This window comes from Cyanistes caeruleus, chromosome 18 (assembly GCF_971803275.1).
Source record: "Cyanistes caeruleus chromosome 18, bCyaCae1.hap1.1, whole genome shotgun sequence".
In the NCBI taxonomy this organism is placed as follows: domain Eukaryota; kingdom Metazoa; phylum Chordata; class Aves; order Passeriformes; family Paridae; genus Cyanistes; species Cyanistes caeruleus.
Genome location: NC_141718.1, coordinates 4149779 through 4173657, shown reverse-complemented (window position 1 = coordinate 4173657; position 23879 = coordinate 4149779). Strand labels below are relative to the sequence as shown.

At 51.1% G+C, this 23879-nt stretch overlaps 3 protein-coding genes across 16 annotated transcripts in view; 1 reads left to right on the top strand and 2 right to left on the bottom strand.

The window, feature by feature from the left end:
* UBE3B (ubiquitin protein ligase E3B) overlaps nt 1–10428 on the bottom strand; it is a 23181-nt gene extending 12753 nt beyond the window's left edge. For 3 of the 7 annotated variants that reach the window (XR_015277833.1, XR_015277835.1, XR_015277836.1), the window contains exons 1-16: nt 10200–10248; nt 9521–9603; nt 8891–9094; nt 8428–8548; nt 7709–7768; nt 7278–7382; nt 7098–7194; nt 6364–6449; nt 5604–5686; nt 4968–5073; nt 4212–4332; nt 3446–3623; nt 2992–3161; nt 2028–2195; nt 1094–1265; nt 392–510 (exon numbers count right to left, since the gene is read on the bottom strand). Coding sequence is in view for 3 of the 7 variants with exons in the window: in XM_086856426.1 (XP_086712552.1) it covers nt 392–510; nt 1094–1265; nt 2028–2195; nt 2992–3161; nt 3446–3623; nt 4212–4332; nt 4968–5073; nt 5604–5686; nt 6364–6449; nt 7098–7194; nt 7278–7382; nt 7709–7768; nt 8428–8548; nt 8891–9051 (1747 nt within the window). In the remaining 4 variants the exon portion in view is untranslated. Of the gene's footprint in view, nt 1–391; nt 511–1093; nt 1266–2027; nt 2196–2991; nt 3162–3445; nt 3624–4211; nt 4333–4967; nt 5074–5603; nt 5687–6363; nt 6450–7097; nt 7195–7277; nt 7383–7708; nt 7769–8427; nt 8549–8890; nt 9095–9520; nt 9604–10023; nt 10106–10199 lie in introns of those variants that run through there. The other 4 variants (XR_015277834.1, XM_086856426.1, XM_086856423.1 and 1 more) reach the window with 4 other exon arrangements.
* Nucleotides 9335–23305, top strand: KCTD10 (potassium channel tetramerization domain containing 10). Of its 5 annotated transcripts, XM_086856431.1 has the most exons (8): nt 10746–10855; nt 11520–11582; nt 11970–12183; nt 16952–17121; nt 17615–17701; nt 18301–18353; nt 19141–19336; nt 19971–23305. In XM_086856431.1, the coding sequence occupies exons 3-8, from the start codon at nt 11976–11978 to the stop codon at nt 20187–20189; spliced, it is 933 nt and encodes a 310-aa protein (XP_086712557.1). In that variant the 5' UTR covers nt 10746–10855; nt 11520–11582; nt 11970–11975; the 3' UTR covers nt 20190–23305. The 5 variants fall into 5 exon arrangements, with proteins under 5 accessions (XP_086712554.1, XP_086712553.1, XP_086712555.1 ...); XM_086856428.1 differs by lacking the exons at nt 10746–10855; nt 11520–11582 and adding an exon at nt 9335–9714; XM_086856427.1 differs by lacking the exons at nt 10746–10855; nt 11520–11582 and adding an exon at nt 10370–10438.
* The window catches only part of MYO1H (myosin IH), a 36692-nt gene continuing 36107 nt past the window's right edge, over nt 23295–23879 (bottom strand). For all 4 annotated transcript variants that reach the window (XM_086856421.1, XM_023937410.2, XM_086856422.1 and 1 more), the window contains one exon: nt 23295–23879. In XM_086856421.1, the coding sequence (XP_086712547.1) occupies nt 23856–23879 (24 nt within the window). In that variant the 3' untranslated portion in view covers nt 23295–23855.

Sequence of the window (23879 nt, the reverse complement as noted above, 5' to 3'; positions counted from 1 at the left end):
GCTAATTACCAGAGAGTTGAGCTGTACACAAATTATACCAGCAGAGAGATCCACAGCAGATTCCGCAGAGACCCAAGCAAGCTGCTCTGCCTGGTCACAGCACTGCCCCACTCTTGCCCAAACACATGGCCCAGCCTTGCTAAACCTCATTTCTGCCAAAACTCAACATGTCCATCATGTCTGTTACACAAACTCTTACTGGAAATGGGGAAGTGCTCTGGATTTGGCACAAAGCATGATCGTGGCATCTGGACATCAAAAGACTGGGACATATTCCCACATTGAAGTGCTTTTTGTGCCAAGGAATAATTAGCAGAAGCTTCAAATTCCAAAATTAATGCTATTTGTGGTTCTAACAGTGACATGAAGTCAAGCTACTAAAAGCACCCACCTACAATTCCATCCCAGATCATCTTAAACACAAAGGAATTCAGGAAAGAGGAGATGGTCACCAGCTCTTCCAGTTTGAATGAAATCTGCTCCTCATAGACCTCGATGTCATCCAGAATCCTGTCAGAGCAAACAAATGCAAATGCACGAGTGTAAATCTAATTCCCTGTTGAAATTTTCATAAAGGCACATTATCCTTTAGCAGCAGCTCTTATTTCTATGACAACTGACACCCATGAGGATCTAAAGTCATAAACAACAAACCTTATTTATGGATTTTGATTGATAGCAGATCTTAACAGAAGATGGTATGAAAGGCTGAGATACAAGCAGAGTCACAGTGTTTCAGGCTTAAAAGGACCTTTCTCATTCCCAAGAAAATTTTTGCCTCTTTCAAGAGGAGAGAATTATCTCTAGTGACCAACAAGGGCAATTTTCCACCCCCTTTCCCATCTTTTGTGTCGTTTCTTTTCCCCCTCCTCTCACCCAGTTTTGTCACCAGCTGGAAGCAGCACATGGCTGAGGGGGAAAAGTCCTTTTGAAGCCCTTTATTTCTCAGGACTCAATCCCAAAAGCTTGCTGTTTTACCCTGCCTACTAATCTCCATGAAAAGACATAAAACCTTAAATGTTTCTCTTGAACCTGAAGGAGCACAACAGCTCCATGTCACAAATCCAGGGATCCCCATCCACGTGCTACCTACGTGATGAGGTGACGGGAGCAGTCACAGAAGAGCATCAACATGGCCAGCAGCCTCTTGGATTCCTCTGTGTCGTTGTTCAAACACTCCAGAAAGAGTTTTAACCCCCCCTGTGGTCCCAGCTCACAGATGAAAGCCCATAATTTGGGCAGCAGATCATCCAGGTAAGTGAGACCTATGAAAATACAAAGTGCACCCAGTAAAGCTCATTCTGCTGCTTGTGAAAGCTCAGAGAGGTGAGACTTGAAGCTGAAAGAGTCTTTTGCAAAGCAGAAAAGGAACATGAGCATCCCATTTGGCTCCCAGGCCTGTCTGCATTAACAGGAGATGGACAATCACCAGGAGGAAAGCACAAATAAAAAAGCACATTTAATGAGGCATTGTTTGAACATCTTGGACCGTTTCCCCCCTAATTCTTTTGCAACTTTAGAAAATAATGAATTCCTGTGATCCTACATCCACCTTAGGGATGAGAACACAACAGGGCTGCACCTATGGTCACCACAAAGCACCCAAAGCTCTGGACTCACTCCCTGCTCTACCCACCAGAGCAAAACAGTGCTGATCTCCTCCTCCACCCCTTCCCAAGACAGGCAATTTGTTCTCAAGATGTATGAAAGCATTCAGTGTTGCCACCACAGAAAGATTAATATTGCCAGGCTCCCCAGAAACCCTGACTCAGGCTGAAGGCTGAGAGGGAGTAAGCAAGGTTTCATGAGAGGAAAACTTGCTTTAATTTGTGTTCTTGAGAGTTTGTGCTTGTTCAAGTGGTGCTGAATGTTATTCTTCCCACGGATGTTTCAGGCTTGAACGGGCCTTCCCCAGCCAGTCAATAACCTGCTGGCAGTGATAAAACTCCCAACAAATCAACAGAAATAAGAAAATCTCCTTTTTCACTCCACTGGAAAGGATTAGAGCAGCAGGGAGGTGCCCTGACCTGTGAGGATCTGCAGGCGGATCTGGGTGAGGGTGGTCAGGGTGGTTTGGTACAGGACACAGATGCTGCAAACCTTCTGCACCTCGGCAGAGTCCACGCGCTTCCCTCCCACCGGCTTCAGGATGTTCCGGACTGAGGCCGACTTCTGGAAAGCTCTCTTGAACAGATCTGGGGGCAGAAACACAGGAGGAGTGCCAGAGAGCAGGGTTAGATGGGATTTTGGGAAGGAATCCTTCCTTGCCATGGTGTGAGGCCCTGGCAGAGGCTGCCCAGAGAAGCTGTGGCTGCCCCTGGATCCCTGGAAGTGTCCAAGGCCAGGCTGGATGGGGTCTGGATCACCCTGAGACAGTGGAAGGTGTCCTTGCCCATGTCCCCAAATCCTTTCCAACTCAAACTATTCCTCAGCTCTATACATGCTCTACAGGACGAGGTGAAAACAGAATGAGCTGTAAGTGCCCTTCCAACCAAACCGCTCATGATCCATGGTCCTGACTGCAGCAAATAATGACCACAGCATCCAGCGTTATGGGCAACAGCTAGAAAGTATCAGATTTATGGTTATCTTATCCCAAATCCTTTTCTGCAGGACCACCACACCTCACAGGCACAAGATCCAGCTTCACCTTATTTTCCACACAGGAAGCTGAGCTCCCATCTTCTCTTGGAAGTTTTGCCAAAAGCAAAACTTCAGCTACTTGAGAAAACGATGAAAGGAAACTGCTAAAATAAGCAAATATTTTCCCAGCACCAAAGAAAGAGACTTGCCCCAGGTCACAGAAGCATTCCAAGGAGGAATTACAAATAAGAGGGATCACATCCCCACATAAGCAGCAGCAGCTGCTGCAAGTAATTATTCAAAGCTTTTAGCATAAGTGGAAAAGTCAAAGCCCTGCGAGTTCGGGAAAGATCCACATAAACACACACACACAGAGACAAAAAACCCCCAAAACCTTCCAGAACTGACTTTTCATAGGAAGGCTGTTCTGAGGGGAGATTGGCTGTGCTGGCAGCTGAGCTATCTCCTGATTTTCCAGCAATTTCTTGCTGAGCACATCATTGAAGAGGATCCGGATCATGTGGACTCCCCAGAGGTGCTGCAGCTGCTTGGTCAGCAGGGGCATGGACTCGTTCAGCCTGGAAGACAGAGCAGGGGGACAGGTTAGAAGGCAGCTTGGAATAAAACACCAGGCAGTGATACTGATCCATTTAGCTCATAATCCAGACTGGAATATGCACCCACCCATGGAACAGTCTGTGCAGGAGTGCTACAGATTATTGTGCAGCTGGAACCTGAAATATCTAAGAAATTATTCTTGCTGTTCATTTCAAAACATAAAACACTTTGCAATGTATTAAAAAAAATAAAAAATGAAAGGAGAGGCTTCATCATCTCTCCCTGTGAGGTCCTTCCCACTCACCCATAATCCACAGTCTGTGAGAACCAACCCAGCACAGGGTGCCAGTGGGTGAGGTTGGATTTCTTCTGGGACACGTACTTCTGGCAGTAGGAGAGCATTTGGATGAGCACCCCCACAAAATGAGCTGTCTCCTCCTCCAGCACTCGGTCATTCAGGGAGCCCAGGAACACCAGATTGCCTGGAGGAAGGAGCAGCACAGCAAGGCTGAAGGAGGAACAGATGCTGTGGGACAGGGGTTACAGGTGAAGTGAATCCTTTCCCAGTCCCAGGAGAGGATTTGTGTCAGTAATGATCTCAGAGGCCACTCTGCAGGAAAGCCATTTCCAGCACACATCATCCCCTGAGGTGACACCTTCCCTTTGGCCATCTTCCCACAAACACCTTCTACAAGCTACTAAAAGCTATAATCCAGGGTTATCCCAACTGGTAATCTTGTTACTTTTGCAGAAATGTGGATTTAAATATGCTACAGCATTTAGGGAAGGGAGATCCAAGTCACTCCAAGATTTGCTCAGAGTCCAAGTGAAAAGCTGGCAGAGATGATGCATGACATGGATGCAAGGACAAATCTCTGGCCCTTCCTTCCTTTGCAAAAGTCTTAAACCTTGTTTATAACATGCCAAAATACACCTCAATTATTATTTAGAGGAAGTTATCAAAATAACAATTAAAAATTATGAGTTGGATGCATCTCTACCCCACGGAAAAAGAAGATCTGAATCAGGACTCTCTTTTTAAACCAAATAAAAATGTTGGAGGTGCTCACCCAGCAAGCAGAGAGTGTGACTGCCCTCCAGGCACACGCAGACATCCCGGCACTGGGATTCCCGGCTCAGGAACAGGATGAACTTCCGGAAGAGATCGTGGGATTCGATCACTGCCAGGCGCTGGAAGACAGCATGGAAGTGCCAGTGAGGCTGGGAAGCAGCACATTCCCACACCTGATCTGCCAGCAGCACTTGGCACTGGCTTTTCTTCCCAAATAAAGCAGCAAGTCGAGGCTGTTGTCCCACAGAGTGGTTCACGTGGAGCTGGGCTGGGAAATAAAACCCCTGGCAGGTGAACAGGTCATGCTGGAGTTGGAGCCAGACCTTTGCAATGATCTGTCTGCAAGAACACAGGATTTGCCCATTTGGCACAAAACCTGCCTGTCTGCACCAAGCAGATTGAATTGGATTAGTGGGCAGCCCACTGGTCACCCCCACAGAGCCTCTGACACACAACAGGGTGATATAGGCTCTGGCTCTGTCTGTGGTTATGGAAAAGGAAGAGCAAGGATGTGAAAAATTCAAGCTGTGGGTCATGTGTGCCTTTATTATTTATTTATGTAGGTATTTTAGTTCAGCCCATAATCCCACTGGTGTTACTAACTTCTGCATTAGAAATCCAGAGTATTTGGCTTTCACAAAAGAGAATTGACATTGGCAAAGAGAGAAATGCCAAATCTCTGTTCCAAGAGCTGATAAAATGGAATAACAAGTGGCCTGGTGTGATAATCAGCCCTCTGAGATCACCCACTTACCTCAGGGGTGAGAGTAGCAAGGTGAGTCATTATAGCAGGCACAGACATGACATGGATCAGGAAGGACCTCAGCAGATTGTCTGAGAACTGTGCAGCAACCACAGGGCTACAGAGAGACAGAGAGACACTTCAGAGCTCAGCCCAACCTGGAAAAGCAACACAGCCTCCAACTGAGCCATCCAGAACTGGATCCTGGGAATTCCCTCAGCAAGAACCACAGACACAGGGAATGGGTTGGGTTGGAAGGGAACTTAAAGCTCAGCCCATCCCACGCCCCTGCCGTGGGCAGGGACACCTTCCACTAGCCCAGGTTGCTCTAAGCCCTTTCCAACCTGGCTTTGAAGGATCCCAGGGAAAAGATCAGATCATTCCCTCACACTTTTGTTCTCAGAGCAAGCTCACCTTGAACTGAACTGCACCCTCAAATTTAGGCTCACACTAATTCCTGACTTAAAGCCACACTAATTTGAAAAAGGATGACAGCAGCTATTTGCCTAAAGCAACTTCTTTCCTCAGGATGATATTCTCAATGGCACAAAAACACTGAAAGAATGAGAAGTCTTTAAAAAAAATCCCAAAACACTAAAAAAGACAAGTTTGGCTGCAAATTCCCCCAAGCTGCTCCAGCTGACTCACCGCAAGGCAAGGGAGAAGATGGCAGTTAAGGAACCTTTGGACAGGGAAGGTCTGGATCTTGCCAAGCCATTAGTTAGCAAAATCTGGAATGAAAGAAAGAAATCAAAATATAAAAATCCTGTAGCACTCAGAAAAAAAAATAAAAAAATACTATTACTCCTGAAAGGCATTAATTTTATTTAATGCAGAGAAAAAGAAACATCAGAACACCCTAAAATCCAGATCTTACAAGTTATTTGGCAGAACTAGGAGGGCTTCAGGTTAATCATGGCAGAAAGAAACTGCAATGAAATCAGACACTCTGCAGGACTTATTTCCCTAGAACCTGTGCTCACAGGCTTTAAAAATTAACAGGCAAGGCTCAGAGTTTGGTAATGTAATTCTTATTTAAAAGATTCATTACATCAGCTCCTTTCCCCAGCAGAGCAGCAAATTAATCCAACCAATACGATGTGGCAGCTGCAAAGTTTGGCAAAATTATGTAGGACTTGTCCCTGTCCATCTCATGATGAGGTGATTGAGCAGGATTTGGGTTCAGCAGCAGTGACAGAAGGGGAAGGGTAGATTTGGTCTCAGGTGGGGACAGTCTGCTTTACTTGAGAAAGAGATTTTTGCTTTGAGAAAAATATAAATGGGCACAAATCACCAGCAGCTCGTCCCTGAGACCCCAGCACAGACCCAAAGAGCTCCTCAGGAGAGGGGCACAGGCAGGGCTGGGACTGGTTTGGGTAAAGCTGGGACTGTAGCAGCTCACACTGACCTGCAGCACGGAGTAGAAGCCCTTCTGGTTCAGGTGGCCCATGATGTTGGCACAGATGTGGTTCATGGCAGGTCTCAGGGTCTCACCTTTGGGTTAAAGCACTGATGTCACTCCAGCAGCACCACAGCCCCACTCTGACTCCCCCACACAAAGGTTTGTCACTGCCCAAGCCCTCCTGGCACAAAGTCCTTGTCCTTCTACACAAACCCATCATTCTGGCAGCAATTCACACTGTATTGTTAAGGCTGTAAGAGCCTCATTTCCTCACATTACTTGTCTGCCTTTCCTACAAAACCCCAGAGCTAAGAGCACATTCCCTTATCCTCTGAACACTTCCTGTGCGGCGGCTTTTGGAATATTATAAAAATGCTGTAACAACTGCTGATGCCCTAAAGGAACAACCTAATCCCAAGGGGAACAGTCAAATCCCAAGGGGATCCTTGTTTTGTGCAAACACAGGAGCAGAATGAGTCTTTGTGGCCACCAAGGTGCAGAAACAGAATCCCAGAATGGTTTGGGTTGGAAGGAATGTTAAGGATCACCCCATTCCAACTCTGCCAAGGGCAGGGACACCTTTCACTATCCCAAGTTGCTCCAAACTCTCTCCAACCTGGCCTTGGACACTTCCAGGGATCCAGGGGCAGCCAGAGCTTCTCTGGAACTTGTGCCAGAGCATTCAGTAGATTTTAACACCAAGTCCCAAATCAGTGGCTTAAAGACCTGGATGCACCAACCTTTTCCCCGGAGGATTTTCCAGGTGGAAGTGTCTGTGAAGGTGACCAACATTGTGAGGTGCAAGTTCACCAGTTTGGAGTCCTGCAGGATATCAGGCTGGGATAACAAACAGCAGAGTTAGAAAATCCACTGTGCCACCTGCCAAATGCAGGGAGAGAAAACACAAGAACAGTCCTTACCTTGAGCTGCTTGAGGAATTCACAGCAAAACCACAGGATGTCTTTGATCTGTTTGATCCAGAGGAGTGTGAGGTCCTTGGAGAGTGCCAGTGACACATACCACACCTGAGCAAGGGGGGGGATGCACAGAGGGATCAGGGTTTGTGCTGCAGAACCCAGCAGTGGGACCAAGATGCTCCTCTTCCCAAATTCCCTGGTCAAAGCACATCACCCACCCCAGAAACCAAGTGTCCTTTAACCCCTGTGGCTGCACAGAGTAAAAACATGCCTGGAATACTAAAGGACTTGTCCAGACTCTCCCTGTGCAATCCCCACAGTGCTCAAGGGCTTTTGAAAGCTAAAAATTACATATTGCCAAAGTAAATCCCCACACAGAGAGTTAAAAACAACCCCCAACCTCTCCCCACTCCAAACCAAACCCTCCTGCTGACCTTGGGCTCGTTCTCCACATCCATGCTGTTCAGGATGCAACGACACAGCTTTTCAAACCTCTGGGAAAATCCAAAGGTGGGATTAGTTATAACTAATACAGGAAGGGCTATTCTGGAAAAACACAAGGAACAGCTCAGCAGAGGGAGGAAGATCTCTCTGTCTCGAATCAGCAAATGTTCCCAGCACAATCCCTACAGGAATCCTGATGGCTCCTTCCCTAGGAGCACACACATCACACTGCTGCTGCTGCTGTGCAGAATTCCCTCCTTGGGAGCACAGGGCTTTTTTTGGATGCTTTCTGGGGCAAAGATCATAATTTCAGGGCTTCACTCTGAACCCACAGAGTTCAAGGCAGGAAAGCTGCTGGGATACAAACAGCCTTCCCTGTGCCAGCACAGATCTCTCGGAGCTGTCCCAGTGTACCTGCCTGGGGAACTAGGGTGTGCCAAAATCCCCAGGCACTGCTCAGCTCCTGCAGCTGGCACTGTCACCAGGAAAAACATTCCATCAAAGGATGCCCTGAATACAGAACCACTGCTGAAAAATTCAAGGCTTCTCCTGTTTTAATCCTACAGGCAGATCCCTTCAGGAAGGGACAGAAGACAGAGAGAACATTGCAGAAAATATGCAGAGAATATTGCAGATCACTGGGTAAGGAATTAAACGTATTTAACCTGTCCCTAAAAAGCACAGCAGGATGTCAGGGCAGTGTCCTCACCTCCTTGTCCTCCTTGGGACTGAACACAAACAGCAGCTTCCTGGCAATCCTGAACACAGACAGGGCACTTCTTTTACTTGAGCCACATTCATTTGTCCCAAAGAATTCCTCCACCTCTCTCCTTGCAAAGAGGGAAAAACGAGGAGTTAAAAAGCAATCACAGAGCAAAGAATTCCTTCCCCAGGGTCCCACAAGGAAGGTGGAGAGAGACTTTTTACAAATGTCTGGAATGGCAGGAGAAAGGGGAATGGACTCAAACTGACACAGGACAAGGTTTGATGGGATATTGGGAAGAAATCCTTCCCTGTGAGGGTGGAAGAAGCTGTGTCTGCCTCATCCCTGGAAGTGCCCAAGCCAGGCTGGAGCAACCTGGGCTAGTGGAAAGTGTCCCTGTCCATGGCAGGGGTTTGGAACGAGATGAGCTTCAAGGTCCCTTCCAAGCCAACCCATGAATCCCACACACCTGATCTCCCTCTGCAGGCGACAGCGACACAGAAACCTCCTGACCAGAGCCTGGAGCTGCACTGCAGCTCTTTCCCTCTCCTTCAGCTCCCGCCGCTCCTCCCGCGCCTGCCGGGCCTTGTCCAGGAACTGGGCCCTGGAGGACTGGCTGGCACTGAACATGGCTGGAACCTCTCAGGGAGCAAAGGATCCCTGCAGCAAACACCTGGAAAACGAGAGGAAAGGGGAAAAAACACCCATAGAAGGGCAGTTCTCAGCTCCCTGCAGGGGAGGGGAAAATCCGACAGCAGAGGGAAAAGTGGGAATAAAAACAATGGGAATAAAAAAAGCCCAGCGACTGTCATGGGGCTGCACAGGGACACAAAAACACTGGCAGGGAATCCTTCCAGCACAACCCACAGCCTGCTGCAGGCTGGGAGATTTTAAGTGGAAAAATAAACAAATCAGTGTTTTTGACACTGTGCTCCACTCCCCCTTCTCCAGCCTCTGTTCTTTCCTTGGCAACAGATAAGAACATCTCCCCGGCCAGGAACAGGAGGCAAAGGGCACAAGGGACACTGATTTATTGCCAGCCACCAGCTAAAACACCCAGGGTCAACCAGAGCTTTATAAATAACAACAAGGAACTCACCTGAGGGGTCACTTCTTCAAGGGAAGCGTGTGATGCTCATTTACACATACACATGATCCCCGTCCAGAGGCTCCGGGCAGCTCCTGCAGGGACAAGCACATTCCCTGCGGCTGATCTGGGGATTTAGACTTCCCCTCCGCAATTCCGAGTCCTTTAGACCCGATTTAGCTCTCGCTGCACCCGCAAGTTAAACGGTGAGTGGGAGGGGAAGCAGCACCGCGGCTCGGCACAGGCGGGGTGGGACCGCTCCGTGTGTGACAGCACGGAAGGACAAAGCGACCCGGGGACCGGAGCAGGTGCAACCCCCGAGTAGCACCCGAGAGCCAGCCACAGCCCTGGAGCTGGGCCGCAGCTCCCAGGGCTCGCCCAAGGCACGAGCAAAGGCCCCTCAGCGCCTCTCACAGCCCCCGCATCCCTCCCGCATCCCTCCCCGGGCCCAGGCTCCCACCGCGCCGCTCACCCCGCCGCTGCCGCCAGCCTCCCCGCAGCCCCCAGGCGCTCACCCTCGTCCCGGCGGACACCGGGCCGGGCGGGCCGGGCCGAGCGGCCCCGGAACCCCCCGGTCCCTCCCGGTTCCCCCGCCCAGGCCGCGGCCGCAGCCCCCTCCTCGCAGCCGTGTCCTCGCTCCCCGTCCGGCCGCCAACCCGCCCCGCCGCTGCCGTTCCGCCGGCCCGCTCACCGCCTCGGCGCAGGGAGAACAGCCGGCCCTGCGTCCCGCTGATACCGGGAAAGTATGGCCGAGCCGAGCCGGGCTAAACCGTGCTGGGCCAAGCCCGTGAGGCGGCAGCGCGGCAGCGGCCGGGAGGGCCCGGAGTGCCATCGGACGGGTTTGGGGGCGCACCCGGGCGGGGCCGGAAGCGAAGCGAGGGGCGGAAGTTCCCCGCCCGGCGCTCCCGCTCGCTCCGTCCGAGGGGCTCGGTCCGTTCATGGTGAGGGGGAAAGGGCGGCTCGGGGCCCGGGGACGGGCCTGGAGGGCGCCGTGGGCTCCGGCCCTCGCGGAGGAAGAGGGGCGGAGGATTGATGGGGAACGGGGAGCGGACTGAGAGAGGCTGGGGGCTCGGGGCCTCAGCGGGGCAGGGGAAGCTGAGGGGGCTCCGGCCCTCGGGGGCGCTGAGGGATTTTGGGTCGGGGGGCTCAGGGGGACTTTGAGCCATGGGAGGGAGTACCGGTCCTGCCCTGCGGAGGGTTGGGCTGAGAATTTGAGGCTGCGGCCCCCGAGAGCGGTGCAGCTGTTGAGTGACAGTGTCCGGGGCGGGCTGGAGGCATGGTCCAGCCCCGAGGTTGGAGAGGGGGGTCCCGGGGGGAGTCTGACCCCCGGGAATCGCGGTGGTCACGGTCCGGTTTGCGCGTCTCCGGTCCCCAGCGCTCCCCTTGGCCTGGGGCCGGTGGTTTGGGGAGGGCAGGGCTGGGATTTGGGGTGCAGGGTCGTGGTGAGCTGTAGGATCGACCCCCTCTGGATGCTGCCCAAGCTGGGCTGTTCCGGTACCGGAGGAGGCTGGAACGTGAGCTGAGGTTGCTGCCTGTGCATCCCAGAGATGATGGGATCATCCCTGCCCCTCCCGCTCCCTCTCCTGTGCCACACAACTCCGGCTCTGTTGGGAGTTTCGTGGCAGTGAAGCCAAAATCTTTCTGTTCAGCTCATCCCGGAGCTGTGGGAGCTGGAGCGGCAGGGATGGAGGGGGTTAATGATCCCACCCTGTCCCATCCTGAGATAAAACAGAACCATGGAGGCTCAGAGTGATTAAGGATTTAGCGGCTCTGGGGGCATTTGTGGTGCTGAGCCACCGTGTGCCTGTGCCAGTGTGACCTCGGTGACAGGAATGTGGCTGGAGGCTGCTCTGTCCGGCTGGATTTTGGTGCTCTGAGCAGTGTGGGAGGGCAGGGAAGAGCAGGAAAAGCTCGTGCGTGCTCTCCCTGTTTACTCCAAGGGAAAAAACCTTGAAAACCTGTGGATATTCTGCATTTTAGCATCTGTTGATTTCTGCATTTGGACTCACAGGAATCATCTGCTCCGCTTGTGTGTGTTGGGAATTGCCCAATTCCATCCCAGATTATTGATGGAGTAAGAGCTTTACAAGAGTAAAGCTTTACAGAGTTGTGTAAGAAATGAAAGCAGTTTTTGTGGGAAAACCTTTGGCTTTGCAGTGCAAAACCCAGCCCAGCATTCCCAGGGTTTTTCCTCGGGGGGGGGGAAAAAAATGGGGGCTGTGTCCAGGAATTTCCTTCAGTTCCTGACAGTGAAACATTTAAAACACTTGAGGACTTCACACAAAGAGGCACGGGAGGTGTGAAACACCCAGTGGGAACAGGGGTGTCACACTGCCAGGCTGGGAGCTGCCCCCTCGAGCTGGGAATTGCCCCCTCGAGCTGGGAATTGCCCCCTCGAGCTGGGAATTGCCCCCTCGAGCTGGGAATTGCCCCCTCGAGCTGGGAACCCCTCTCCTTGCAGGAAGAGATGTCGGGAGAGAGCGTGGTGAGCTCAGCAGTGCCGGCGGCCGCGACGCGCACAACATCCTTCAAGGGGAGCAGCCCCAGCTCCAAGTACGTGAAGCTGAACGTGGGAGGGGCCCTGTACTACACCACCATGCAGACCCTGACCAAGCAGGACACCATGCTCAAGGCCATGTTCAGCGGGCGCATGGAAGTGCTCACGGACAGCGAAGGTAAGGATCGGGATGATCCCGGCACCCTCCACATCCTTCCTGGACAAGGGAAAGTCACAGGGGGCGTGGAAAGGTTAGAGGAGCTTCTGTTTGTAGGGATGGAGGATCTTTGCTGCAAAGGAGAGTTCAGCCTGGATAAAAGGCAAGTTTGGAGTGAGCTAACTGGGGCCTTACAGTGCCTGAAGGAGCAACAAGAATGACAGAGAGAGAATATTTATAAGGTCCTGGAGTGGCATATAAGAGGGTAGGTTTGGATTAGATATCGGGAAGAAATCTTCTCCTGGGAGGGTGGTGAAGCCCTGGCACAGGGTGCCCAGAGAAGCTGTGGCTTCCCCTGGATCCCTGGAATGTCCCAGGCCAGGCTGGATGGGGCTTGGAGCAGCCTGGGATAGTGGAAGGTGTTCCTGCCCACAGCAGGGTTGGACTAAATAATCTTCAAGGTTCCTCCCAACCCAAACCATGCTGTTATTCCATGATTATACAGCTGGGAAAAATGTGAAACAAAAGATAAGGATGGCCTTAGTTGTTTCCTGAGCAGCAAAAGGGCACTGAGGGTGCCAAAGCTCATGTCAGGCCCAGGTGGCATCTGGAGCATCTTTTCCTTTCAGAATACTGACACTGAAGCTCTGAAGCCCACAGAAGAGGGTGGGGATAGTGATTAGGAATCCTTGAGTTGGGACTTGTGTGTCCTCTTGGAAATTCAGAATGCCATTCCCTCTTCTTGTCTCCTTTCTGATAAATAAAATATAAAGCATGCTCTGAATGTAGTTATTAATGAGTTAAAAAAAGATTTTTTAAAATAAAAATATTTTCTTGTGGGACTATTGACAGCTGATTTCCCTAAAACAAAAGCAGTTGCAGAATTTTCAGAAAATTTGAAATTTTATCTCCCTGTTCCCATGTTGTGGGTGTGCCAGAGTTTAATTGGAAGCTCAGCTTTATTTTCACTCTGATGTTTTTCCCATAACAATATTTAAGGACTTTTGTATTTCACAACAGCCTCTGCAAAGCTGAGCCTGGAGGTTCAAGCACCTCCCTTGGGATTAGTTAATTATTATTTGAAAATTTTGTTTGAATTTGCTTAAAACAGAGAAAATACAGTACAAGGTGAGGTGGGATGGACTGAGTATTGAGTGCTTTCAAACAGTCTGTTTAGAGGTTTATTATAAGCTTTCCTGAGATAAAAGGAAGTGGATTTGAAGGAAAAAATGTAAAAATGCACCCTGATTAGCTGAATATTCCTGGTTTAGCCAGAAATCTTTATATTTAAGCTGGGGAAAACAAAGCTGTGTTGTTCCAGGTGTAATCCCAGGCCAGGATTTGTGGCTCTGGATCAAAGGGTCTCTGGGATACTTATCCTGGATACAGACCATGGAGGTTGCATAAAAAAAGTCAGTCTGTGGGTCAGATTAGGAAAAAACCTGTCAAATGGGAATCAATACTGGCTCAAATTTGGGAAAACCTCTGTCAAATGGGAACCAACATCTTGACTGGGAATGCTGGAGGAGTGGAAATGTTGTGAAACCTCTCCCTTTCCTAAACTTGAGGTGGATCTTCCTGTCCCTCCCTGAAGCTGCTTCACTGAATTTGATAATTCCAGACTTCCTATGGTTGGAAATGGGTTGGAAATTCCAAATTCATTTTGGAAACTCACCCTGGCGTGATCCCAGTGTCCTGGGCAGATACAGGAGGGCTGGCACATCCCATTCCCAGGGCTCACAGTCCCTGGAAGTGCAGGTGCTGTTTGCACCCTAAATCTTAGGATAACTGGAGTTTCTCCAACTAAAATATCATGTTTGGGACGTAAAATCCCAAGTTTGTTTTGCTGTGACTCCCACAGTGTCTGTGTGGGATTGTTCCATGGAACCAGTTTGTGTTTTAAGAGGAATTTGATACTTCCTGTATGTTGTAACGCAGACACTCCCACTGCAGCAGTTCTTGCTTTATCTCCCCTTGCCTGGAAACTGGGACAATAGCACTGGGGCTGCTAAAGGAAACACTTTTTATCTGGAATTCTTCAAAATCCTCCTAATTGGTCACACCCAAAACCTGGCACCAAACAAAATGTTTCTTAGGAAGAGAAGCCAGGCTTGGGGAGCAACTGGAAGGAGTTGGGTTTAACCAGTCTGGAATGTGGCACACGGGGTCCTGCTCTGTGTCTGGGATTCAGATCCCAGCTCCTCCTCCCAGCTGAACAATTCCAACCTGCTGCTCCTCAGGCTGGAGGAGAAAAGTCTGGACTTCTCTGCCTGTGGGTGGCAGATGATTGTTTTCAGCTTAGAAATTATTGATGAACTGTAGCAAATCAGCATATTTGGAACATTTTTTTGGGATAGTAATGGGCAGGGAGAAGGATATGAGTTTTCCAGGTGCATCCACTTGTTTCCAATTCTCTTTTTTTCCCTGACTCCCTGCTGCTGTTGATGGGGAAGCTGTTCCTGGTCCAGCTGCTGATAAGAGAGTGGAGCCTCAGGCAGTGTCCAGTGTCAGGCTCCTGTTTCACCTGCCAGGGCTTGGTTGGAAAATGTCTGGTTGTAGCTGGAGTGTTTGAATCCTTTCCCTGAGAATTCCTGTAAGACAAAGATGAGTTTCCTAAAGGTCTGATGTGTCCATGGACAAAGGCAGTGAGGGGAGGGGGCTCTCCCCCTGTGCCCAGGTGAGACCCCACCTGCAGAGCTGCCTCCAGCCCTGGGGCCCAGCACAGGGAGGATGTGGAGCTGCTGGAGAGTCCAGAGGAAACACCAGGATGAGCATAGGGATAGAGCAGCTCTGCTGGGAAGAAAGGCTGGGAGAGCTGGGATTTTTCAGCCTGGAGAAGGGAAGGCTCTGGAGTGACCTGAGTGTGGCTTCCAGGGCCTGAAGGAGCTGACAAAAAGATGGGAAAGGACTACTTGCAAGGAGTGACAGGACAAGTGGGGATGGCTTCAATTTTCCAGAGGGGACAAATAGATGGGATATGGGGTGGAATTCCCAGAGATGCTGTGGCTGCCCCATCCCTGGAAGTGTCCAGGGCCAGGTTGGATGGAGCTTGGAGCAACCTGGGACAGTGGAAGGTGTCTCTGCCCATGGCGGGGGATTGGAACTGGATAAAGTTTAAGTTCTCTTCCAACCCAAACCATTCCATGATTCTGTGTTCCATACTGCTCATGGAATCTGTGTCCCTTCCTAAGTGGATCACAGGATGTTTCTGGAGCACTGCAATTAAAAAATAACTCTAAGAGGCTTCAGCCCACTTGTTGGCTCTGCTGTGGCCGAGTGGCAGCAGGGTCAGTTCCCTGTGACTCATCTCCTTTGGGCTGTTTGGGGGAAACAGAAGGATTTTTAAAGCTCTTTTAGTGGTCACTCAGATTTTGCAACACTACTGGAATTGTTTTCTCATCCCCACATGAAAATGAGCAATTCTGCTTCAGTTTCACCATCTGTAAACATGAAGTTGCAGCAGATTTTTGCAGCCTGCGAGGAATCACAGAGGAGTTTGGGGATGGTAATTCTGCTCTCACCTGGCCCTTCACCTTTCTGTGTGCTCCAGTGAGTTTGGGAAGCAGCTGCATTTGTGGAATATGGATGTCCTGGTTTGCTACCATGGCTTGTGCTTCCTCTATGTCACAGAATGGTTTGGGTCAGAAAGGACTTTAAAACTCACTTTGTTCCACCCCTGCTGTGAGCAGAGACACCTTCCACTAAATCTCCCATTAAAATGGGATTTCTTGCTTTCCATACTCTGCACTACTAAATGGGTTTTTTTTCTGCTCTAGCTGGATTAGCCATTAGCCTGGATCAGGCCTTTGTTCCATGATTTCTGTCTCCAGTTTGTTGTTCCAGCCTGTAAAATCACACTTGGACCACACTTTGTGTTGTCTGTGGACAGCAGGAATGAGGGAGCTGGGAATCCTGGAGTGAGCTGCTGCAGAGTGTCTCCTTTTCCCTCAGAAAGGGCTGTGTTCCCTTTCCAGATTGAACCAAATGTTCAGACTTTTCCTTGTAATTCCTTTCATGCAGAACACACAGGGGCTGCTTTAACCTACTTTCCTTATTTGTCCAAAATATGACTCCTTCCCCACAAGCGTTTCCTCGCTGCATTCCTGAGTCTCAGCCTGTGAGAGTGGCCATCTGTTCACTCAGGGAAGCTCCAGCCTCGGCACTGCCTGACTTTTCCAGGGCCCAGCCTGATTCCAGCAGCAAGAGGCGAAATGTGGATCCTGCATCCACAGCTCTGGTTGGAGCTCTTTTCTTCCCTGGAGAAAAGAAGGCTCCAGGGAGACCTTGGAGTACTTTGCAGTGCCTAGAGGGACTCCAGGAGAGCTGGAAGAGGGACTTTGGACAAGGGCATGGAGGGACAAGACAAGAGGGGATGGCTTCTCACTGCCAGAGGGCAGGGTTAGATGGGATACTGGGGAGAAATCCTTCCCTGTGAGGGTGTGAGGCCCTGGCACAGGGTGCCCAGAGAAACTGTAGCTGCCCCTGGATCCCTGGAAGTGTCCAAGGCCAGGTTGGATGGGGCTTGGAGCAACCTTGGCTAGTGGAAGGTGTCCCTGCCTATGGCAGGGGTGGGATTGTATGATCTTGAATTTCCCTTCCAACCCAAACCATTCCATGATTTTCTTCCCACCATGGTCCTAAGCTCCAGCTGAGCCGCACTCTCTGCTCACGTTTCCCGTTCCGTCCTCACGCTCCCAGTTCCATCATGTCCTTCACCACTTTGCTCTGTTAAGGCCTTTTGCCACATTCATCTCAGCTTGTCCTCACTGTGGCCTTCCTGTGTCCCCAGGCTGGATCCTGATCGACCGCTGTGGGAAGCACTTTGGGACAATCCTGAACTACCTGCGGGACGGAGCCGTGCCGCTCCCCGAGAGCCGCCGGGAGATCGAGGAGCTGCTGGCTGAGGCCAAGTACTACCTGGTGCAGGGGCTGGTGGATGAATGCCAGGCAGCCCTGCAGGTGGGCACGGGGGCACCAGGGGCAGCTGGGGGTGGGCAGCAACATCTGTGCAGAGCAGGATTTTCTCCCTGGTCTTAATGAGGTGATTTTGGAGGCTGGGATGGAAATTGGAATAGTTTGTGTTGCCATCTGCTGGAATCTGGTCATATCTAGGAAAACCAGCTTCTTGCCAGAGTTGCTGGGAGTCCTGTTGTGTTCTTTGTTATGGTCTGAGATTCCCATCTTGGGGTTGAGGCCACTGTCACTGATGTCCTGCCTGAGAAGCCCCATTCCAGATCCTGCTGTTTAACTGGGCATAGGACAGTCAGTGGTGGAGAGCAGGAATGGACACCTCAGGTCCTCCCAGAAGAGTGGTGCCTGGCCAGTCACAGCCCAGAAACCAGCACAAGGACAGACTGGACACTGACCCCTCAGCAGAGATCATTCCCAGGAAATGTGAGTGTGCCCTGGGAACTGTTGTCACTCAGCTGCTGTTTGGTTCTCATTCCTACAGAACAAGGACGCCTACGAGCCCTTCTGCAAGGTCCCAGTGATCACCTCCTCCAAGGAGGAGCAGAAGCTGATTGCAACCTCCAACAAGGTGAGAGGGACTGGGATGTGCCATGGGGAGAGCTGGGGGTGTCCAGCCTGGATAGGAGAAAGCTTTGGGGAGATGTCAGAGCTCCTTCCTTCCAGTGCCTAAAGGGGCTCCGAGAGAGAGAGAAGAGCTGGACAAGGGATAGAGTGACAGGATAAGGGGTGATGCCTTTAAGCTAAAGGAGGGCAGGGTTAGATGGGATATTAGGAAATAATCTTTCCCTGTGAGGGTGGTGAGGCTCTTTCTCAGGTTGCCCAGAGAAGCTGTGGCTGCCCCTGGATCCCTGGAAGTGTCCCAGGCCAGGTTGGACAGGGTTTGGAGCAGCCTGGGATAGTGGAAGAAGTCCCTGCCCATGGCAGGGGGTACTGATAAGACAGAGGGAAGATAAGAATAGATGAGGATCCAGTCCCAGAGGAGACTCCTGAGAGGGACTGCAGCCCCATTGCCAACCTGTGCATCACAGGTTTACAGCAGCAGCAGTAACACCACCAAAATCCCACTGGGAATTTGTGCTTCCAGCTTCTCAGTGGGGCCTTGGGCTGAGCTGAGGTTCCAGCTCTGGCTCTGCTCCCTGGAACTCATCTGTGCTTTGTTTCTTACAGCCAGCTGTGAAGCTTCTCTATAACAGAAGCAACAACAAATATTCCTACACCAGGTAAGTTACTTCATCTGGAATTGTTGGAAGCTTTTCATAGACTAAAATCCACTATAAAAGTTTCCTTCTCTTTCCCCAGACCTGATGACAGATTGGTGTTGGCAGTCACTCCGTTTTTTCTCAATTAATTTCAAACTGGAGTCAGAAGGGAGTCTGCTGCCATCCATGGAGGGCTGAGTCTGTGCTATTTCTGTGCCAGAGGAGTTCCTCTCATCCTTAGGTGGAGCTGGCAGAGGCTCCTGGCCAAGTGCTGTCTGCATTCCCATGGATTGCAGTGTGGTGGTTAAACACAGGGAGCTCAGTGAGTGGTGAAAAAATCAAATTTGGGGCCTTGTCTTTTTTCCCCTTATTCCCTTTTAAGTTTCATGACATAACGGTGCCCATCCAGGGTGCTGAGCTCAGGAATGGTTTGGTTTTGCTGACAGGATCTTGCACCTGGGTGAAATGGCCTTGGACAGTTGTTCATGGGGCTGTTGCTGTTGTATTGCTGCCGCTTCAGGTTTTCCTGCCTGTAGTAGTGAAATAATAAGAATTAATTTCTTGGGTTTGCCCCATCCCTGGAAGCGTCCAAGGCCAGGTTTGATGGGGCTTGGAGCAACCTGGGCTAGTGGAAGGTGTCCCTGCCAATGGCAAAGGGTGTCACTGGATGGGCTTTAAGGTCCCTCCAACCCAAACCACGCTGGGACACTGTGACACAGGAATCTGGGATCTCAGGGCTGTCAATTCTCACTGCTCCCACTCTTTCCATGTGCTCTGTTAACTCCTGCTGCTGCCTCCATTCCCACAGCAACTCCGATGACAACATGCTGAAGAACATTGAGCTCTTTGACAAGCTGTCCCTGAGGTTCAACGGGAGGGTGCTGTTCATCAAGGATGTCATTGGGGATGAGATCTGCTGCTGGTCCTTCTACGGGCAGGGCCGCAAGATCGCCGAGGTCTGCTGCACCTCCATCGTTTATGCCACCGAGAAAAAGCAGACCAAGGTACAGCAAAACTGGGAATGCTCCAGCCTGGCACCCACCCTGGCAGCTGAACAGGCTGGCACTTTGTCATTGTTCAGCACCTCTGGAGGATAAGCAATGCATGGAGAGTGGGACAGCACCTTTAGCCCATCCTGGGGTACAGCAGGAGCTGCCTGCTCAGGGCAGGTAGCACTGGGATATTCTATAAAGCCCTGTGGTATTCCATAATGTATTGTGATACTCCATAATGTTCAGTTCAGCTCTATCTTCAGACAAACTTGTGCATTTAACCACTTTTGGGTTTGGGATGTTACAAGTAGATGATCTAAGGTTGGAGTTAAATGATCTTCAAGGTCCCTCCCAACCCAAACTATTCCGTGGTTCTGCACCCCCATGTAAGGAGGGATCCAGCAATGGATCACACACTTTCCCTGTATTCTTCCCTTTCCCAGGAGAGATCTTCCTGGTTTTGGTAAAAACCCAACTGGTTGTAGGTCTCAAAAGCTGGAAGCAAGAAATGGAATAGAAAGGATTGTGCCTGAAAGGATTTCCGTGGCTGGGATGCAATTAAGGAATTGCAACACCGGGTATCAGGAATCCAAACCGAGGTTTCCTGGTGCCTGCAGTGAGTGACCTTCTCTTCCCTGCCTGCCAGGTGGAGTTCCCAGAAGCCCGAATTTACGAGGAGACCCTGAACATTCTGCTGTACGAATCCCAGGATGGGAGGGGGCCGGACAATGCCCTCCTGGAAGCCACAGGAGGGGCTGCAGGGCGTTCCCACCACCTGGAGGAGGACGAGGAGCGGGAGCGCATCGAGCGCGTGCGGAGGATCCACATCAAGCGCCCGGACGACAGGGCCCACCTGCACCAGTGAGCCTGGGGACCCCTGCAGCTCTGGGGAAGGGGCTGCCCTGCAGCAGGACCAGGCAGTGCAAGTCCTGTCCAGCACAGTCTGTAAATTGTGATTTTGTAACAAACTTTAGGTTATTTGGGGTATTTAAATGCGGTAGTTGTAGGGCGAGGATCAATGAGGTTACTGGGCAGCCTGGAAGGGCCTGTTGAGCAGCTGGAGAAGTGCCCGGAATTTTTAGCACTCTTGTTACTGTTTTGTGCTGGAGAGGAGGAGGTCTGGCTTCCTGTGGCTTTGGTAATGATCCTGCACTTTAAAACCAAAACAACAAAGGAAAGGTTAGCCAGCCACCCTCCTTCCCTCCAGGCACTCCCTGACCCTCCTGGGCTGGGGGGAAAGGCAGGGACCTGGACCCAGAGATGCTGCACAGCTCCCTGGCTACTGGGAGAGAGCTTGGGAGTGCCTTGGGTGACTCCCCAATGAACAAATGGCACAGACTGATGAGATTCCTGGAGTGCTGGGGGCAGACAGGCCCCTCAGAGCAGTGGGAGGGAGCAGGGGCTGCTCCCTTGGGTTCCCCACAGCTCCCAGGATCTGCTCCTCCAGGGGTTCACTGGAGCTTCTGCAGCACTGAGCTGGGGACACCCACCCCTGTTTTATCCCTACAGTTCAAGGTTAAAATTCCTCCCAAAGGAGGAGAATCAGGAGCAAATTGTCCATGGTTCCTTTCCCTAGGAGCGGTGTTGGTACTGGTCAGTGCTTAGAGCTTCTGCCTGAGCCTGGGTCTCAGCTGGGGGCTTGGTTTCCAGCAGCTCCCAGGTACCAGGAGTCACAGCAGGTTCAATCCTCCCATGCTGGAGGGTGTTGGTGGGAGGCAGCAGCCCTGGTTCTGGAACTGATCCAGGAGCGTTGCCTTGCTCTGAGCAAGGGGAAACAGAAGCAGGCAGTGACCCAGAGGCAGATATTCCCTGTTTGACTTTATCCTGAGGTTATTCCAAGTCTTCCCAGCCATGGCAGCTGTGTGTGGAAGGGCAGAGCGTGGAGAAGGCCACTGCACTGTGGTTTTCTACGAGTGCTTTTCTCTTGTCAATGAATATTTTATCTACCTCCTTGTCTCCTGTTGCCTGTTGTGGAGTCAAGTGACAGCAGTGGTGGGAGGTGGGATGTCATTCCATAGGGCTGGCAGCAGAGCCACAGCTGTGACAGTTCAGGTCACCAGTCCTGGGAGGGAGAGAAACCTGAGGTAGGAAGTGTTAAACTTGCACTGCAGCAGCACCCATGGGTGACACCGGAGCACTTTGCCCTGGGCTAGAGTTTCTTTTGACCCTTTCTCTGGAATATTTAGCACTGGCTTTAACAGCCACACTCCTCTGGAGCAGCAGCTCTGTGTTCCTGCTCCAGGGATCCCTGCTCCTGGCTCAGGGCCGCTAAGGACATGGGAACAGTGTCAAAACCAAAGGTGCTGCAGCAGCACCAGCCACGTTCTTCTGTTCCACAGAGCTCGTTGGTAGAGGCTGAAACAGACCAGGAAGTGGCTGTACAGTTTTGGATCATCAAGTAAAGCTCAAAGATTTCCAGTTTAATCTGAGGTCATCTTTCTAGTAACCAAAGACTTCTCCAGCTTTCAGGCAGCTGCAGGCTGTGGCAGGTGGGGGTGTCATACTTCTCTCCTCTTTCTTCTGCAGCTGCTGAGAGCTCCACAGTCTCCCTGGGGCTCAGCAGTTTCAGCTCTGTCCTGACACCTCAGGGCTTCCAGTTTGTGTTGTACTTAAATCTGTTTGCAGCCTCTTCTGGGGCTGGAGCAGAGGGGGAAGGAGCCAGTGTCTCTCCCCTCAGGGCTGGGATAAGCTGAGGGTGAGGCAGGGAAGTCAGTGAGGCAGGGAAGTCCTGGATTGCTGTATCTCCAGCACTGTGTACTTTGACACTTACTGGTGATTACTGGGCTGTTACTGGGCATTTCAGCATCTGCAACAGCCCTGCTGCCCTTGGCCATGTCTCAGCAGAGGGTGAACAGGGACCAGCACCAGTCCTGCAGCAAACCCTGCTCACTGCAGCTGGGAGCTGCTCTCCAGCAGGCTCGGGGCAGCTCACCCCCTGGCTGTGCTGACCTGCAGAGCCCAGACCAAATCCAGTCCTGTGGAGCAGAGCAGCTTCAGCCCCAGGAGGTGACACCAGTCCTAAGCCCCTGACAGGTCACAGCTATGTGATTAACTTCTCTGTAAATAGATCCTTAACTGGCTTCAGGCTTTTCCCTTTCAGGTTATGCAAACTAAGTTCTTAAAAAACAGGGGAGGGCTGTTTTTAATCTTTGTACAGTGCTTTGTAGAGCTGTTGGTTTAGCAAAGTCACTCCAGGAGAGTTAAAGTTTCAATTTCAGTTTTGTTCCTGCATTTTTGGGCAGACTCTGCCTTAAGTCACTCCTGAGCTCATCCTCGGGGTGCAGCCAAGCTGTGCTGTCCTGGGGACTGTCCTTTACCTGCTGCCCCTGTCCTTGCTCTGGGCACACCCTGCTCATGCCCTTGCACAAATGCTCTCAGTCCTGAGCCTCGTTACTCTAAGTGGTTTTACTCTGAGCTCTCAGGTGCAGCTGGGGCTCAGGGCAGGTGTCCTGGGCACAAGCAGCTCTTCAGATTATCCTTCCCTGCCTCCCAGTGCCAGGGAGAGCAGAGCTGGCTGCTTCCATTCTCCAGCACCAGCAGTGACAGCACAGCCCAGGGCAGCTGAGCAAAGTCCCCCTGAGGATGGGATTTTGTCCCCTCCCAGCTCCTGACACGGGTGGGGCTGCACGAGGAGGGGACAGGGACCAGCCCTGCTGCCCCCTTCCCACCTCTCTCCCTGTAGCACCAAAGCAGCTGCTCCTGCACTCCCCCGAGGCAGGTTTGGATGCCCTGAGCCACAGCACTTGGGCAAGGCTCCAAGCTCCCATCCTACCTTAGAGCAAAGCGTAGGTAGAACCTTTCAGTCTTAATGGAATTGTTTCATGGACAACAGCAAATTCCTGTTCTGTACAATCATTGCCACCTGTCCAGACTTCTGCACAGAACAAGCTTCAGCTGGATTTCAGTGTATGGTTGATGTTTGCAATATGTACTGTTGTTTTTTTAATATAACACAATAAATTAGAAGATATTTCATATTTACATGCGAGTCACTTTATTACTTGCTTGGAGCTTGATGTCCTCATGGGCTGTGTGGCTGAAGGAACTTTTGGGATAAAATATCAGATCTCCATCCTAATTAATGTCAGTTTGACCTCCCAGCCCTCCCTGTGGGAGAGGTCCCAGCTGTTGGGATTTTGTTGTTTTTAGACCAGGGTTAACACTGCTCTGCACTTCTTGCAGTGCTCCCCAGTAGTGACCCCAAGGACAGCTGGAGAAACCTTTTGGCTTCTGTCCTAATCCTTCCTGACCTCTCAGAGATGGAGATTTTACCTTGGAACTTTGGGGATAAATGTCCCTGTGACCATGTAACGAGCGTCTCCTTCTGGGAACGTTACAACAACATCAGGGATTTTATTTATCTATAGTTAAATAGTTTTGAGCTGTAAAAAAAAAGAGCCTAAAAGATGCAAACAAACTCTCAAATCACAGCAGCCCTGTGGCATCAAGGATTCCAGGGGAGATGTGAGGGCTGGTCTCATCCTGCAGGCTCCTTTCTGTTCCCAGCCAAGGGAACAGGAACTGGTTCTCATCAAGACTTTCTTGGGGTTGACAC

Bases quoted from the DNA above. Each gene is read 5' to 3' on its own strand.
- KCTD10 (XM_086856429.1), top strand. The intron at 18,354-19,140 runs GTAAGTTACTTC...CCATTCCCACAG, and splicing joins AACAAATATTCCTACACCAG to CAACTCCGATGACAACATGC. The intron at 19,337-19,970 runs GTACAGCAAAAC...CCTGCCTGCCAG, and splicing joins CCGAGAAAAAGCAGACCAAG to GTGGAGTTCCCAGAAGCCCG.